The sequence below is a fragment of the Patiria miniata genome, unplaced genomic scaffold (assembly GCF_015706575.1).
Source record: "Patiria miniata isolate m_02_andy unplaced genomic scaffold, ASM1570657v1 HiC_scaffold_20, whole genome shotgun sequence".
In the NCBI taxonomy this organism is placed as follows: domain Eukaryota; kingdom Metazoa; phylum Echinodermata; class Asteroidea; order Valvatida; family Asterinidae; genus Patiria; species Patiria miniata.
In genome coordinates, this window is record NW_024037059.1 from 33366726 (window position 1) to 33384812 (window position 18087).

The following is an 18087-nucleotide window of genomic DNA, read 5'->3' on the forward strand; positions in this document are numbered from 1 at the left end:
TGCATGAAACAAGTGTGAAACAATGCAGGGTTGAATGCGGGGTTCAAAAATAAAAAACTCAACTCAGGCGGCACTGGGTTCGCCCAGGGTTGAGTTCAATCCAGGTTGAGAGGCTCTAGTGTGAAAAGGGCTTTTGATAACTATTCTTTTGTCAGTGTTAATCATGTTTTATATGTACATGTGACCAACCATGTGATCTGACTAGTGAGCTTTGGATTGCCTTGTGATTGACTCAATTACTTGACGGTATATTTTGTCCATCAGAGCTGGAACATCTGCAGACAGATAATGCCAACATCGCTCACGTGAAGGAGCTGCATAAAAAGCAATTAGACACCGAGAAACTCAAGACACAAGCAGTAAGTATAGTCAAGATCTTTAGTCACCTTAAGTCTCACACCAGATTTCATGTCACATAGTTTCTAATAGTCTGCAGGCATGCAACTTTTCCACGGATCCGCTGATTTCCTCGTTTTTAACTTCTCATGAATGCCATTACAAAATTGAAAAATACAGTACAGTCTTGTGGGGTTAGGAGTTTCCTCATTTTTTTCTAAATTCCCAGTTGCATGCCTGAGTCTTGAGTTGGGTTCGGAGTTAATTCATTCAAGTGAAAGTTTCAGTCCTAAGTTATTCAATTTGAGTAAAGATCAAAGTCTGATTAAAATCACTTGCAGAACTTGAAAATGATTGCCTGTGATACTAGGAGTCAATGCACGTTAATATTAAATGTGTGTAAACTTAGAGCTACCGGGTACCAAAATGTGTCTAACAGACTTTTTTCCACGTACATTTCCCATATGGAGTTAAAGGAGCTTACTGTTGTTTTCTTGTTAAATAAATTATCGTATATATATCACTCAGTTTGACATCTGAATAAATGCAGATATTATGTGAGCCAAACTGTTAACTGTTTGTATTGATTTCTACTGTAAAAGAGAAATAAGCCTCATACCAAGGCTCCCACAACAATGGGAAAAAACCTTGAAAAATCCTGGAATTTAAAGCTGTCATGGAAAAGTCATGGCATTTTGTTGTTTTACAAGGACTCATTGAAAGTTGATATTCCTAGAAACAAGTCATGGTAAGGTATGGAATCCTAATACTTGGTGACGCATACTATTTGGCCATGACAGTCTTGCAGTGTGCATTCCAGTTCACATTACTTCCTCTTGTATGCACATAGACTCTATACTTGTAGCATGTTCAATGTACCATTTTGATGCATTGTGGTGCTCAGGGGTCTTGTGTAAACCGGAAAGCTGAAAAGGAGTTGTGTCCCTTGCCTCAGTGTGGTGACTGACGGTATTGTGGATAGGCTCCTCAGATGCAAAAACAGTGTAGGAATTGGTCATGAAATGCTCTAATTTTAAGATTTCTGTGAGATCGACTACTCAAAAGTGGCAGTGGTAATGAGTTACTCATTTTGTAGGGTTGGGTCACAATTATGATAAATACAATCAAACTGAATGATGTTAGTTTATCATTGTTAAGCTAGGTTCATGTGCGACGCGAAATTCATGTCGTCCAGAATGGTGGACGCGCTTCGAACGTATTGTTGACGTCACGAATTTCGCTTCGCTTTCGCGTGAAGTATGAAGTAGGCTTCATGCAGTTGTCTTAATAGCAAGTTAATTGTGTTGTTTCAGGCTGTGAACAAGTTGGCTGAGGTGATGAATCGACGGCCCATGAGCCAACGAGGCAACAAGGCTAGCTCCTCAGACCTGAAGAGGAAGGAGAAGGAATGCCGTAAATTGGAACAACAACTAAACGAGGAGAAAAGGAAAGGCATCCAACTGGAGGCTAAGCACTCCAGGGACTACTCGGAAGTGCAATCAGTAAGATCAGACCTTTTTCTGCCTTCTTCTCACACCTATGGTCTCTTTAGAAAAAAAAATTGCAATGCGTATATAGCACTTTCTATCGTATCTACAATCTCAAAGCGCTTTACAATTATTGCCAGTTCATCAGGCCACGAGACCACGCAGCAGCTGATATCGGTGCACATTCGGCCTCTACCCTCACAGGTACCCTTCATACTCTTGGGTGGAGAGAGGCAATTGTAGTTAAGTATCTTGCCCAAGGGCACAAGCACCATGGTCCTGGCAGGGTTCGAACCCACATGTACCATCGCACACGAGTCAAACACTGTAACCACTTGGCCATGGCAATCTACTCTAGCATCCATCGGCCATCTACTCAATGAACAGTAGAGTGTGATTATTGACCACTGATCTCTTTATACTGACTGGATAGCATACAAAGAACTGCAGAAGGAAGTCATTTGAAGCCATAGTAGGGGGAAGCGTCTGAATTCTCTAAAGGACAATTTGCCGCCTTAGATATGTTCTCAACAGTTGTGATTCCCTTTTGTAACATTGTGGTTCACCTTTTGTCTGCCATGGTTTACAGTGCTTCATACATCTTGGTTCACTTTTTGAATATCGCAGTTTACTTTTGCGTCGTTTGTATAATCATGGTGGAAAATTATCCTTTTCATAATATGTGTACGTGAACAAAAAATGCCAAATCGCAGTATGTGTATCGTATATCGTATCGTATATCGGCAGCCATATTTGGAAGACTGGGGGCGAACTGGTAAAAAAGCAACATAAGTTAATGTACTGCGTAATGGGCATACGCTATCCAGTCAGTATTTAAAGATCAGTGTTCACGACCACTAAGGAGAGTTTTCTAGGGAGGCCACACCACTTAGGTGCACTTGTTTGTGCATGTATTTTTTAATTTGTATTTATTTATTTCTTTCTGGTAATGAAACCAAGGATTCCTCAAAAGTGTCCTAGACACTGTAGCTCGCAAGCCTGCAGAAACCTGTTGAGAGGAGTCAGTGAGAAGAAATTACAGTTCAAGAGGTGGGAGGAAAATCCCAGAATAATATTTTGGGAAAACCCACAGAATCAGGTAGGGAATGATAACCAATGAATGGACCAGGACAGGAATCGAACCCGGGCCACAGCGGTGGAAGGCGAGGACAATAACCACTGCACCAATCTGACTCCCCTGAGAAACGTTTGTAAAAAAACGTATATAAGACAATTGCAAGTACACACCTTACTTGGGAGTTGTCATCGAGTCAATCACAAGTCAGAACACAAACAGAAGAAATAACAGAGAAAGAAATAATATGTGAATTGCTTGTCTCCTAATACCTGAGACTAAATTAACAATTACTGACTTGTGATAACCGGTCATGACTTGATTACAACTTTGACAGCATCAAGAAATAGACTCGTCACTGTCACTTGTCTCTTTACTCCACCCCTCTCTCCGCCTCTCCTGCAGGGCTACAATGAAGAGTACCAGAAGCGATGCCAACTGCAGATGGAGCTAGACAGTCGAGACTCTGAGCTGGAGCAGCTGCAGCACCGGCTGCGAACCCTGCAGCAACAGCAGAATGTGGACAATCTGAGTATCAACAGCTCCGGTGATGCAGAGAGTGAGGATGGTAGGGGTAGCCTAGGCCAATTTGACCCACAAATCCAAATCCTGCATCTCATCTGTTGAGATTGTGGTGATGCTACATCCACTCATCTGAAACCTGCATGCTGATGATTCTGTTGCAGTGCTCTGTCTGATCTACTCATTTGTAGTTTGGTTTTTGCTTGTTTGATTTGGAGTGTCGGTATTGTATGATTTGCTTTTTCTGCTTCCCACATCCCTGAAGGCACATCCATATTTCATATGAGCATAGGTTGGAGAGCTCATCCCTTGTTCAAAAGTTCAATGTGAAATTTAAGATTAAAAGTAGATACTTCTGTCCAGATGTGTCTGCTTTTTAAGCTCTGGCAGGCGCTTGTATATGTCACTTTGTGGTCGGTCAGTCTGTCTTTCCCTGGAAAATTGACCAAAAACGAGCCCCCTAAGTTGCCCATAAAATATAACTACCAAATTTTAGTTTTCAAAAAGAAACAAAGAAAGTACATTAAATACTTCACAAAACTTGTTTGTAACAATTCGTAAAGTTGTTAATGAAAATTTGGGAAATGGAGGCAAAATATGTGCAGTAATGTTATAGTCACGTGGTATACACTATAGCGTGCTTTATACAACACCTGAATAAATCCCTGTCATCTGATTGGTGGATCGTTGATCACATGTCATTGAATTATTCGTACCAGCGCACGTGGCGCGCAGCGCACAGTTCCATGGAAGTTCTATTGCACTGTGAATAGAACTTCCATTTCACGGTGTCACTGCTACCGGTGGTGTCGCTGTTTTAAATCGAGATAAATTAAATATATGATTGTTCTCAATCTGTGGAACAGTTTGCATTAATATAAATATGATGAACTTGTCGAACTTTTAAACAGTTTTTAACCTGAATAAATTGGCAATTAAAAGTTAACCAATCAGATGACAAGGATTTATTCAGGTGTTATATAAAACAAATAATGAATGTTTTACGTTCGTGCAATGGAAAGAATAATTTCATTCGGTGACAGATGAAATGTTCCATTCCACTCGGCTTCGCCTCGTGGAATGGAACATTTCATCTGTCACCTCATGAATTTATTATTACCATTGCACTCACAAACATTCATTGTTTGTATAATATACCATGCTATATAGCACGCTCTATTTTATGGGAAACTTAGGGGGCTTATTTTGGTCAATTTTCGAGGACAGACTAGCGCAATAGCACAGCGTGATTTTCGCGTGGGATGGCGGCCCGGGCTTGTACGCACAATCAATTCATGCAAGACTTTCATGCAAGACAGCCAGAGCATATTGTGCACTCGCACTTGTTATCACTTGTCTCGCATGAAGTTTGGAAAAGCCTTTTGAATAGAAATCTCAGTTCCATATTTAAGTTTTCATGCGCCATTTATTTTTGAAAGCTCTGTTGTAAGATTAGTTAAAATAGTAGGTTGTAGCTTCCCTTTGTTATTCAGCTGTCTCAAAGATTTTTCAGTTTACAAAATGTTACCATTCCTTTCATCGAACTCCTTATATGTTTGTTTTTCTTTGATAACTTTTTTGAATCCACCAAAATGCAGCATTGTGCAGCAACCGTGGTAATAATTATAATAACAATATAGAGCATTTATAATGTGCCAGATCCACCTTGATTAGATGCTCAAGGCACAGAGAAACAAAACAAATACAACAAAAATGGGAGGGAACAATGAGGTACACACAAATGGAAATAGCATGAATATGAAACAGCAATACAACATGAGAATCAAATCAAATTGGACGAGCTAATGAAATGCTATTTGAAATAGAGTACCAAAGTGTGAAGGCATTTAGAACCGGGAAGTGTAGTGCAAACGAATGGAGTACACGCACGTGTTGGTTCATGGGCTGAATTACGCGCTGTCTTTTACACACATAATTGTGCCCATGATGTATTCTCTTCGGTACCCTATAGGTGGGTCTTCAGAGCACATTTAAACTCTTGGGAGGTAGCAATTTCACAAATATTTTGAGGAAGTTTGTTTCCCAATGACAAGGCAGTTTAGTAACCTAATGACAGATCAAGCCGCATCAAATATAATGGTGTCATGAATCCATCAACATCAATCAAAACTAGATGATGGATTTTGGTGGATTTGAGATGGTTAGGATTGGCTTCAAAAGCAATTCCTCTTGCCATAGTTCAAAGCATGTTTGCTGTGGATCTGTCTCACAGATCTGATTCACATTACTTTTGAACTTTCTGTAAAACTAAGAATTACTGATGCCCTTTTGCCCCATTGCTTGATTCAGCATAATTTATCAATTGGAAGGGCAATGGTATAGGAGTAGTAGCTCAGTTGGCAGTAGGGTGTAACAATTTATCGATGAATCAATACAAAATGTGAAGAACCTTTAAAAAAATTGCTAACCATTTAATGGTACACCAGCAAAATGAACTCTGGGAATAAAATAAGTAGCTGTGCCTATTTCCCACATTTGCAAACATCTGAAAAATGAAACCCAAAGCACTTGCACATTATGGACAATTATGAATAAATACAACCAATACTTGCACGTTAAACTGCCTATACAGACTTAACTTGAATATATTGTGGTACGTATCATGTTATGTCCTTAGTATAGTGATACGTGTATCTTGAAATAGTGGTATCATTGCATGCAACCCCCTCCCCCAGTTGGAAATGAGCCTATTGTTTTGTCCCAATCCAAGTTGATTACCTATCTCTTGACCCCCAGGAGGACGTCTGGAAGGTTGGTTGCAGGTCCCTAGCAAGAACATCAAGCGTCATGGCTGGAAGAAGAAATACGTGGAGGTCAGTTCCAAGAAGGTGCTGTTCTATGAGACAGAAGAGGAGAAGAATTTCAAGAAGCCCTACCTGGTACTGGATATCGAGTAAGTCACGCCTTGAACCCTAAGCAGTTGACTAGATGAACCTTAACTCCCTCTGAACCTCCCAGAATACTCCACTGTGTAGGACACCAGTTGTGGATTCGTTGACTTACAAGGAACATCAATGGCCAGTTGATACTCCAGCTGAATGTGAATGTCATATAGTTAACATTCATAAATACCTAAGACAGTTTACCCATTCCTATTGGTCGAGAGCCCATCGCGTGGCCGGTCTTAAACAGATGATTAAGACATGGCTAGCTGGTCTTAAACACTTTTCCAGTGTCACATGAAATTTGGACTCCTAAAAATCCAGTGCCTCTTGCCGTTTAATTGGTTGAACATTCACAATCCTCACGTAGGCATGCGCAATACTACCAGTGAGTCAGAATTGTATAGTCCTAAATTCACAACGCATCGCCCTAGGTGCATTCTGCTCGACATCACGCAGTACGCACGACGCGCGCGCCAATCTCCATAAGAGGAGTTGCTTAAACCGTACTCACCAGCTAGACACTCCATTATTTAGCAAGAGGGGTGTTTAAAAAAACAGCCTCCGGCTCGGGTAATTATCAGCACCCAGACTCCAAGCAGTCTTAAACAGAGTGATTAAAACCTCCCGAGCACACATTTATTCCCTTAGTACAAAACGTTGGCTGAGAAATTGCTGCAGTTGTTGAAATGTGTTTAAACTTTTGCACATTCATTGCATAAATACCGGTACTTGCCTTGACATCAAAACTTCGGTGGTGTTTAAAACGATGATACAAGAAAACAGAAAAATACATAAACAGATAATAACAAATCAACTTTTGGGAATTAACTTGCTGAAACGTCATATTTAGGCTGTTGCAAAAGAAGTCTGTTTGTTCATTTTTTTTAAGTCGTTGTCAAGTAGTTGGCCTAACACTACCTCCGTTCAGTCGTGCTTGCTATCATGGGCCCAGTGTATACTGGCTCCCCGTCCTTTTCTATTAATGTTATGGCTGTTATCTTCAAGTGGTGGGAAGGAACTTTTAAGAGTGGTATTTTGTTGTTCAAATGTGGTTATCAAATAATTTGGGTAGTAGATAAACTAGACAATATAAATGCATTTTCAAGGAATTCAGAAATGTGTAGTATTTTTGAAGCCAAACGGGATGGATGTTTGGTAAAGCTGAATGTTCAGTATAGAGGGGTTTCTTATTGCGACGTTCTACTGTACTAGTGAGTTTACATATGACATGTTAGGAACTAGACTACAATGCTGCAAATTTCCCAGCTTGTGGCAAGTTGATTTAGCCGTGGCCTGTTGTAATCAACCTTTTTGGGCGTTCCTTCCAGTAAACTCTACCATGTGCGTGCAGTGACGCAAGGTGACATCATCCGAGCCCCAGCCCAAGACATTCCACGCATATTCCAAGTCCTGTATGCCGGTGAAGGGGAAAGCCGGAGAGCTGACGAACCACCAATTGAAGCCAACAATGAGGTAGGTTGACAAGCAGATGCACAGACATGGACTCTGAATGTGAGTAAACTAGGGTGTTTGTCATGATGTCCAAGGCAATTCCAGCAGCTGAGAGTTTGAATACTCGCCATGGTTAACCAGAGTTGAACTGACTTCACTCACACACTTGCTCGTAAGCTAGAGTTGGACTAGTCTAGTTGACTATTTAGTATCAGCTTATAGACCTCTCTCATAGACGGCCATCTTCGTAGGAACATTACAACTGCGTGTTCAACTAAATTAAGCTTTAATTTGATGGATGTCTCAAACACTTTGGAGAGTTGCGAGTATTTTTAATAATTTTTGGAAGTAGGCGTAATTATCATTGAGGTCTATGGAAGTCGATTTGCAGGTCTGCACTCATGAAGGTGGGGCTAATTACCATATTGGCTCCTTGTGCAAACAATGAGGGCGCTATTAGGTCTGCTCCAGACAACCAATGGATGATATCTTCCTGTCTGTTTGAGTTCATTTTCTTTGTTTCTAACCTACAGAATAACAGTGACATCATCAAGTACAAGAACCACAATTTTGACATTGTGCACTTCCACATGCCAACTCAGTGTGAATTTTGTTTGAAGCAACTGAGTAGTGTAATCAAGGCCCCTGCAGCTCTGGAATGCAAATGTGAGTCAAACCAACTCCTTGAAGTGTTTTCCCAGTTCATTTAGTTTTGTCACTAAACACTAAACTCCCAAGGCTATTGTTGGCTTTGAATGTTGCTGAATCTTCACAGAGCTACAAATGTAATAGGAATCCAATGGTTGATCATTATACAAATATAACGTGGTCTGAGGGTGGACAGTCGATATTAGCTCCCCTCGGTGTTGGAGGTTGACAAAATAGTCAACTTCCATTACCGAGGGGAGCTAATATTTGTCCACCCGAAATAAACCATGTTATATTTGTTTTACTATACCCCATACATATTCAGCTGCCAATATTTTTGTCGTTGCAGTATGCACCTAAAACAAAATCTTGTCCAGCTCACCAAAAGTATCTTATTGCTCAGGCTTCACTAGTTCAGTTCATTTGCAATACAAAAACTACAGTTTTAAATACAGTAGTTTGAGTACAACTTTCTTTTGTACAGGAGGCATCTTTATTGCCCATAAATAGTCTCCAGTTCGGCATCATTGAGCTCGGGGAAATTAACATCTACACGTACCGTACAACCATCTCTTCGTGTGTAGCTCGTTTGGGCGATGTTCGCACGTGCGTACTACAGCCGTGCGACAGTTCCACGAGTGCTTTGTGAAGCCCATTGCTTTGTAGTAGACTGTCGCATGGGTAACCCAATCTACTACGCATGCGCATTTATCCTGTGCTTGAAATCCTCGTGCGCGCACTTGGTAAACAGCAAAATTAATATCTGGCATGCGATGGTGAATTGACCAGTGAGAGTTCGGCTCTCGATCAGGAATATGTATGAGGTGTAGTAAATATACTCTTTTGATTTTCAAGGGGCACCAGTCTCATATAAAGAAAAACATTCCTGGGCTCCGAATTTGTAACCAACAACAGCAGTATAATGCTTATAAAAACATTGAAGTAATCATAACATTCTCTGCTGCAGTTGTGCTTGTCCACAAGAAGTATTTACATCAAGCAAGTTATGCATAAGGCTTACATTGTTGTGAAATGACGGTTCTACTGATGTTCATACCGACTTCGCTGTTTACTGATTGACTTGTTCCGTTCTCCTTGCAGTATGTCACATGAAATTTCACAAGGAGCATTTTGACAAAGGCGAGGAGTTTTGTGCACCATGCAAAGGTGAGAGCAGATGAATGACAAGTCCAACTTGAAGTTACAGGAAAAAAAATTACCTTGCTAAGTAAAATTTGTCATGGCAAAAATCACCTAGTTTAAAAAAGATATATGTGTCCTCAGTATTATTTTCAGACCCCATTGGACTTGAATTTGCTGAATTTGACACATGGTGCAAAAAGAACTGTTTAGTTTTAGAGATGGGAGGAAACTAAGCATATAAAGATATTGGGAACTAGCAGAATCCAGAACTGAATAAAAAACAGACAAACCACATGATGACCCGGGTTTACAGCCCACCCAAGTAAAAATGTGGATTGGGTTTAATAATAATAATACCGGAGTCTTATATAGTGCACGTATCTACCAACAATTAGGTACCCAAGGTGCTGGAAATTATGTCTATTATTAAAGACAGGTAAATGAAGTCTATGAGAAATATGAGACCCTTTATGTAGCACCTTATAAGGGTTTACAAGGTGCTGTGGTGCATATTGCAGCCACTGCTAGAAACACCGGGGCAAACCCCTTCTCTTAGCGATAAGTGTTACTGGGTTCTTTAACGTGCATTACACAACACACGGGACCTACGGCTTTACGTCCCATCCGAAGGACGAAGCAATAATGGTAAAGTGCCTTGCTCAAGAGCACAAGCACCACGTTCCCAAAGTCAGGATTCGAACCCATGTGCCACGGCACACGAGTCGAACACCATAACCATTGGACCACAGCACCCCAGTTTCGTATTGGGTACCTGATTTCGTGGATATTTTTAAATTATGAAGGTCCCCCCCCACATCTCAAATGCTGAACGGAACTTATTGTCCTCTCTTTGCAAAGTTCTTCAGGCATTTGAGCTACTGTGCCGTTAGTGCTTCTGGATTTTCTGATTAATGACTGGAACTTAAAATAACAACACTAACAATGAAGCATTGTATGATGTGTGTTTTTGTAGTGAATATTGACCTGGACGTGGCCAAGAATATGCTACTGATGACCGGCTCATCTGAGGAGCAGCAGCGATGGATCAGTCGGCTGGGCAGGCAGATTGCCAGTGTTCGCGGTTCCACCATCCCACGGTCATCCTCACAGAGCTCACCCAAGTAAGGACCGGTTCTATACTCAGCATGAACACACACTCTTGTTTTACTATACTCTTGAGGACAATGCTTTGTGTTTCCCTTTGTCCCTGTAATGTAATACTCTCCCATAGACTCAGCACACAGACAAGTGTGTATTTGCCTGCAAATGGGAACCCCCTATTGTCCCTCTTTTGTTGGTACTCTTAAATTTTTAGGAAGATCTCCCATATGTTTTGTACACGATTCTAAATTTGGGACCTTCTGGAATTGGGGACCCTATTGTCCTCTATTGATCAACGTCCCCTATTGAATACACAAACAAACTCCAACTTACTACAGAGGACTGTTTCCAACAAAAGCCCAACTCCCGAGGACTGAAAGGATCTGTTGTTCTCCCTTTGTGTGTCGGTCCTTGGGGGTTATGTAGAACACGTACGCATATATGTACACACATTTGTCATGTCCCATCAAGTTATGGAGCTGCAACTTCAGTGAATTTGCTGCAAACGTTTTACGTCAAATACGCATTGCATTTGCATTTATTTGAAGTTCGAGCCAGCCTCAAATGACTAGTCAGACCCGCTCGGTATAAGCGATTCATATATGTATAGTGCACCACAAGGCCATTGTTCACAGCTCATCATGGCAAAAAAACACGACCTGTGTGTAGCTGTTTCAAATGGCATTCATTTCTTTTGTGCACTAGGCAACAAAGAATCCGCAGCATGATTGTATATTTTTAAATCACTACTATTCAGCTTTGTGCATGGACGATACTTGAACATACATGTATGGTTATCAATAAACTGGCTCTTGTCTCACCACAAAAAGGACACAAAATTGCCAGTTTCTTCCAGTGTTGTAGGTCTTGAGAGGCCGGTCTCGAGTCCACGTTTTGCTGGTCTCGGTCTCGGTCTCAGGAGCTGTGGTCTCGGTCTTGGTCTCGGTTCCCTTTGGTCTCGATATTTTGGCTGGTCTCGAGTTGAGACCAGCAATATGTAGCATTTACAGCTTGATCAATTACTTTGTGTTCACTTTGTTCAGTACCAATAGTCTCAAACCATATCGGTCTCGGTCTCGGAGGGGCTGGTCTCGGCCTTGAAGGGGCTGGTCTCAGTCTCGGTCTCGGTCTCGAAACTTCAGGTCTCGGTCTTGGTCTCAGTCTCGGACTATCCGGTCTTGACTACAACACTGGTGTCTCCATGAGGCAACAATTTCAAGCATTTCAACTGCATAGGTTTAAATACTGAACAGTAGTGCTCCTCTCTTTATTGATAGTTCCCAGAAACACTTTCGCATTCAGCAAAAATCGAAGTTCATCAACACAGACATTGCACATACGTGGCCTATTGCCATTTGGCAATAGGCTGGTTCCGCGCGAACATTACCATTGTGATTTTGAATTCAGGAGACGGGATTCAGACCTATGCACATCCTGCATATAATTTGCATACATTAGGAGGAAAGTCTCCAGTTTAGACTTTTAGCTGATTGGCTCATTTTGATTTTAATTTAGAAAAGTCTTGGACAGTAATGTTGAACAAATCAATAGTATCAATTTTTCTTTTTTCATTTGAAAGTGATTTTTGTCTATGGTTTTCTCAGTAGGTCAAATTACCAGCAGTCCATCCGACGAAGCAGTGGTCCAGTTCGTCAATCCTCAACGGGATCCAACTCCAAGAGGTAGCCGTATGCTTAGCTCCAAATAGCCAACTAAATAGCAAACTCTGTTTCATGGGTTCAGTTCAAGACAAAGAAAATATTCATGAGCGTCAGTGGTGGTTACTTAGGGGGAAGAGGTCATCTAACCCTCCTATACTTATAACTGTCGCAAACTGTCAAAAAACCTAACCCCTACCTCTCTCGGTAGCTTTTGTACAGGCTGGCCATCAACTACCAGTAACCCCTATGGATCACATGGTATAACTGTCGGAGCCTGTGTAAGTGGTTTGATTGATAGGTTGCCCATTAATACTGCTACAGCTTGTGTAGCAGCCATTTTAACCTGTCAATTGTACCAACATAAAGCCAGTTTACAGACCTGTTCAAAACTGTAACCTGTTAGATGTGGACCCATAGGGTTACTCACTACAGATTGTCACTGAGAGAGGGAGGGTTCTAATGGAGTAAACACATCATTGCGTTCATTTTGAAAGAACCAGAAATAAACTCTAAAACCAATTGTTTTCACCCCTCAATTTTCCCAACGTGTGTCTTTCTGTGTAAAAAAAAGGAGATTCAATCACTCAGGCCCACCAAACAGATTTTTTTTAATGATGTGGCAGTGACAAAGTTCATTTTGGCAGACGTTTTTCTACGTGTAGTGAAAATTTGTATAAATAACAATTACATGTATCATTCAGTATATATTTTGAAGTTTTCTGTGTTTTTCTGAAAAGATTTCTATATTAACTTAGGGCAGGAATATATATATATTGCAGTGGAATGGAAGGGTGTACTTGTGTACGACAAATTCAGTCGTAAATGTCAACAGCTCAGATGTAGTCATTAGACAGTGATTGGGAAGTTTTTAGATGGCCAAAAATTTAAAACAGTTGAGTTTTTTAGAGTTGGTAATTATTCGTAGGATCTTTATTGTAGTCCATTAATTTATGACTGACCTTTACTTTGGCAATAATCTGTGAATCAAATACCAATAAAAAAAGTTAATATGTAACAATTATTGACTGCTGTGATGTGGGATATGACGTTTTTAACACCGAGGGGAGCATAGCACCCGAGACGAATATGCGCCCAGAGGTGTTAATAATGACATATTCCACATCATAGTAGTAAACAATTGTTTTGTTATATCGTGCCAATAAGTCAAAACGATCAATGGTTGTAACTTACTATGCAAGACATAAATGAAGTCAGTGTGGTGTAACCCTTGATAACAGCAGGCTTTCCTGCCCAACATGAGACTGAGCGGTTGCGTATTGCATACAGTTCTCAGTCGGGAGCGCGTATGCAGGCTCTACACATGCGCGTGCAATGTGCATGGTATATGAGGTTTACCATTGTATATGCGTTTGTACAGACTGGACACGTGGCCGTTCTCGACCAATGAAATTAAAGTTTCCAAGCACACGATATAACAATTACAAATAGCCGTAAGTGAAAGGAAATCATGTTTGGTTTCAGCTTCTTTTTTAAAATTTAATTACAAGCCAACAATACACAATAAATATACAAATATGTATCATTAGTTTTGGGATATCAACTTTCAGTCATGAAGAATTAGTTCCCTTTCGGTGGTGTTTTTTCCCCCTTTATTTGTGGCATAAAGAAATTCTAAAGATTTTGTTACATTACATAATCCTAAGGTATGCATCAGCAGAGCATGTAGCGTAGTTTGCACCATATTTTATCATTGGCATCTGCTTGGAAAAGTTTTTGTTCTTCCATTTTGCAAAGATCTTTCATAAAGGGATAAAATGAAAGGTGTAAATGACAGACACCTGTCCATACTTGTAGAATATCAACAACATGAAACCGGGGCACAAGAAGACTTTTTGGAAGGTTATTTGAATCTAAACTCTACATTGTTTTTGAATGGTCTGTATGCTTTGCATCGCAAGCTTATTGTACTCGTTGTGTTCACCTGTATATACATTGTATCATAATGTAATAATGACAGTACTCACATAAAAGAACATTTGTTTCTCACTTGGATAATGTGATTTATTAATTATGAGACAAAAGGTTTTGTACTCCAGATAAGCTTTACTAATAATTTGTATATAAAAATTTGATTGTTAATGAAAATAGTTAATATACGTGTAACTTACAGTCATTAGGGTGTCTTCAAATTCAAGCAATTCTTCAACTTATAAGGTTGAAATTCCTTTATAAGGGGACTTCTGCAAAACCTAATATTGATGGGACTTCAATATTTGTATTTGGCAATGCATCTGTGTGTCATTGTATTCAGATATTTATGCTTGGCAGGTCCTGGTAATGCATAAGATAATAGCATCCTGATTAATTTGGCCAGATTGCACCAAGTGGGTTGAGAGGCAGCAAAGCATGGCCTCTAGTAAAAACCAGGCTTCAGCTTTGCTATTTCGTGGCTATGAACGGCCCAATCAGATAATCGGGGAATTCCAGGTAACAGAACTCGGAAATGTATAAAAAGGTAAAAGGTTGCGTTTTGTTATTCAGTTGGGTATTCCACCTAATTTCTTTGACTACATGTAACATCCTTCACAATAATGAAACATATCAGGAAGGATGGCATAGGCCACGCTTTTTAACTGCACAGTTTAGTCAAGTTGTAACTGTGTAAATAGACATGCCTTACATATTATTTTTTGTGTATCAAACATTTCGTTCTTTCAAACTTTTTTTTGTACGGAATCATTTACTTTCCATTAGGGAAACACTCCCTTCTTGGCCTTAGATTCGGTTTGTATTTAAGCATGCATGTTATTATTACTTGATGTAGAAACGAAAGGGGAAGTTTACTGTATATTTGTTTTATGTTATATTATTAACAAAAGAAAAGTAACAGTACCTAGATATTGCTAAAAATATTCATTTACACATGCTAATTTCAGTTTTGATTTTACCAATCACCATATCATTATTTTTCTGTTAAGATTTTACAGTTTAGTATTTGCATGGTCACTTTGCGGTGCCATTTATTTTGGTGACTAATTAATTCCTGCACAACGGTGTTCCATCCTCAGATTTTGTTTGCGAGAATGTGTTTCAGCTCAAAAATTTGGCACCTGAAAAAAACACCTATTCCATTAATAATTAAGTGTAACTAGATAACATTTCATGCCTTCTAAATGGGAGCTACATGTATCTACAAGTCTGTTTCTTACTCAGGACTTCTCAACATAGATATTATTGGAAAACTGTTTCATTCAAAATCTGTAATCAGATGACATGTAAAGCTTTCGAAAATCCCTGTTAATTTAGTTTTAAATTATTCAAGCTCATAAGATTGGAGAATGAAGATGAAGTTATCTTTGTTTTTTTTTTAGAAGTTTTCATTAAAATGGAATATCCCCTCAATAATCAATACCAAAGGGCCGACTTGTCACTTGTCAATAACCTATGTAGTTACACTACCTGAGGTAAATACAGGGGGAAACAGATACACATTGTCCATTTGATCCATTGTAACATTGCAGTGGCCAGCTGGCCCTATTGTAACATGCTGATGAAGCTTATTACATGACTGGCAGGCCCAAATAGACATAAATGATATCTAGAAGATAAAACTCAAATTTCTATGTGTATTTGGCTTGCATTTGTGTGAAAATTCTTTGAAATTGATGATCTAAGTCTTCATATGCTGAGCTGAAAAGGCGGCCCACAAACAACTAATAATACTTTTGCCCCAGTCACACATTTACGGTTTGGAGCTACGGATATCCACGGTTAAAAATTCGTGGTAAACCGCGGGAGTATCGTATTCATCCTTAGTACATCCGTGGTTATCCGTCATCTTCCTTGGGTATTCGCGGAGGGGCTAGGGAAGTTTTAAACTGTTCCAAACTCCCGCGGTAAATCGTCATGAAAATCAATCCGTAGTGCAACCGTGGGACATCCGTAGGACAACCTTAATAATTCGTAGTGCTATTCGTACATATTCTTGGAGATTCGTAGCTCATTCGGGGTAGAAGTTCTACGAATTTGCTACGAATGTCCTACGGATATGCCCGGATTTGCTAGGATTCTGCTAAGGTTCGAATATGTATGCTTTATTCGTAGGAGAACCTTGGTCATCCGTGGCCCGATCGCAGGACAACTGTGGCGTTAACGTCATTATTCTTAGTAATACCGTCGATATTCTTCACCAATCCGTCTATGTTCTTGACAAACCGTGGTGTATTCGTAGAGAAACCGTAGGACAGTCGTGGCTATCCGTCCTGAAACCGTTGTGCATTCTTAATCTTAGAAAGTGGATTTTTCCACGAATCTCGACGGTTCATTGTGATCGATTGATTCTTCGTAAACCGTGGATATTTGTAGCTCCAACCGTGAATGTGAGACTGGGGCTTTATGAACGAGCTATTTTTTTGTCAGGTGTGGTTATACCCCATACCTGGTTCGTATGGCGGCTGCCTTAGGCGCCTTTACATGCCTTCGGCTTGACCACGTTGAAGCCATGTCCTTCACAATTCAGACTCAACGGTCAGATTTTTACTTTTCCCTTGGATAACTATTCTGGGAGGCATTCGGTTTCATTTTTTGTTGTCCTCTTGGCCAAGTATCCTGAACTCGCCCCTTCAGGAGCGATTCGTCGTTTCCACCTGTGAGTCAGAATAAACGTCATTATTCGTAGCAACACCGTCGATATTCTTCAACAATCCGCCCATATTCTCGACAAACCGTGGTGTATTCGTAGTGAAACCGTAATGCATTCTTAGAAAGTCGATTTTTCCACGAATCTCGACGGTTCATCGTGATCGATTGATTCTTGGTAAACCGTGGATATTCGTAGCTCCAACCGTGAATGTGTGACTGGGGCTTTAGGCGTGCATTGATTCAGCCTTGGTATCCTGCTTCGGTTTAAATGGTTTTATGTTACCATACTTCCTGAAAACGGGATAGCGTGGTGTCAATTCAAAGCAAATGAGGATTGTGTGTCCAAAACTCTGATCTGAATAAGGTGTGTCCGTCGGTGGCTGTATTTTTTTTTTTTTTTTACTTGTTCTTGGAAAAAAAGCAATGAAATACGTTGTTTATCGACCATAACCCAAAAGCAGGTCAACCCCGCCTATAATAAACTGCATTCTCCCCATCACTTTTCCTAATTTTAAAAGTAACAAAAACGGGAAAAAATCAACTGAGTGCAATAAATGTGAGTTAACAGAAACGCAATCCGAGAACAATTTAAAAAAAATATTGAACCAATCTGTATTTCAATCGTTTCTATAACTCGGTTTAAACCCCTTTTTAAAAACTGAACTGTCTCAACTTTATCAACGATAAGCAAAACGAAATTTAATAGAAATATTGGATAAAACCTGACTCATGAAATCAAAGTAAATATTGTAATAAATGTCAGATTAAATTCATTTAAAAGTCATGGGGAGAATGCAGTTTATTATTATAGGCGGGGCTGACCTGCGTATTGTTCAGGGTTGATAAACAACTGTATTCCATTGTTTTGGGGTGTTGTTTTCTTTCAAGGAAAAACAACTGCCGACGGATACACCTTTTCAGATCAGATTTCTGGACATACTATCCTCATTTCCTTTGAATTGACACCGCGCTATTCCGCTACAGGAAGTCTGGTAAAACCAAAGTATTGTTTGAAACCGAAGCAGGATACATTAGAATCACACTCTTGGAAAAAAATGGTCCGGTTAACTTATTCTTTATGATGCGACTTGCGGTTTTGCCGAAGTCAATTGAGTGTGATCGGCTATAAGGTTTACGCACAAAACCATGGGCCA

General features: G+C 40.0%; 1 protein-coding gene across 5 annotated transcripts in view; it reads left to right on the plus strand.

Moving 5' to 3' along the window:
• LOC119728736 (rho-associated protein kinase 2-like) overlaps nt 1-15921 on the plus strand; it is a 65893-nt gene extending 49972 nt beyond the window's left edge. For 3 of the 5 annotated variants that reach the window (XM_038201088.1, XM_038201092.1, XM_038201090.1), the window contains 9 exons: nt 265-359; nt 1650-1838; nt 3304-3466; nt 6178-6334; nt 7655-7799; nt 8312-8444; nt 9528-9593; nt 10543-10690; nt 12275-15921. In XM_038201088.1, coding sequence (XP_038057016.1) covers nt 265-359; nt 1650-1838; nt 3304-3466; nt 6178-6334; nt 7655-7799; nt 8312-8444; nt 9528-9593; nt 10543-10690; nt 12275-12356 — 1178 coding nt within the window. In that variant the 3' untranslated portion in view covers nt 12357-15921. The remainder of the gene's footprint in view (nt 1-264; nt 360-1649; nt 1839-3303; nt 3467-6177; nt 6335-7654; nt 7800-8311; nt 8445-9527; nt 9594-10542; nt 10691-12274) is intronic. The other 2 variants (XM_038201089.1, XM_038201091.1) reach the window with 2 other exon arrangements.
• The last annotated feature ends 2166 nt before the right edge of the window (nt 15922-18087 follow it).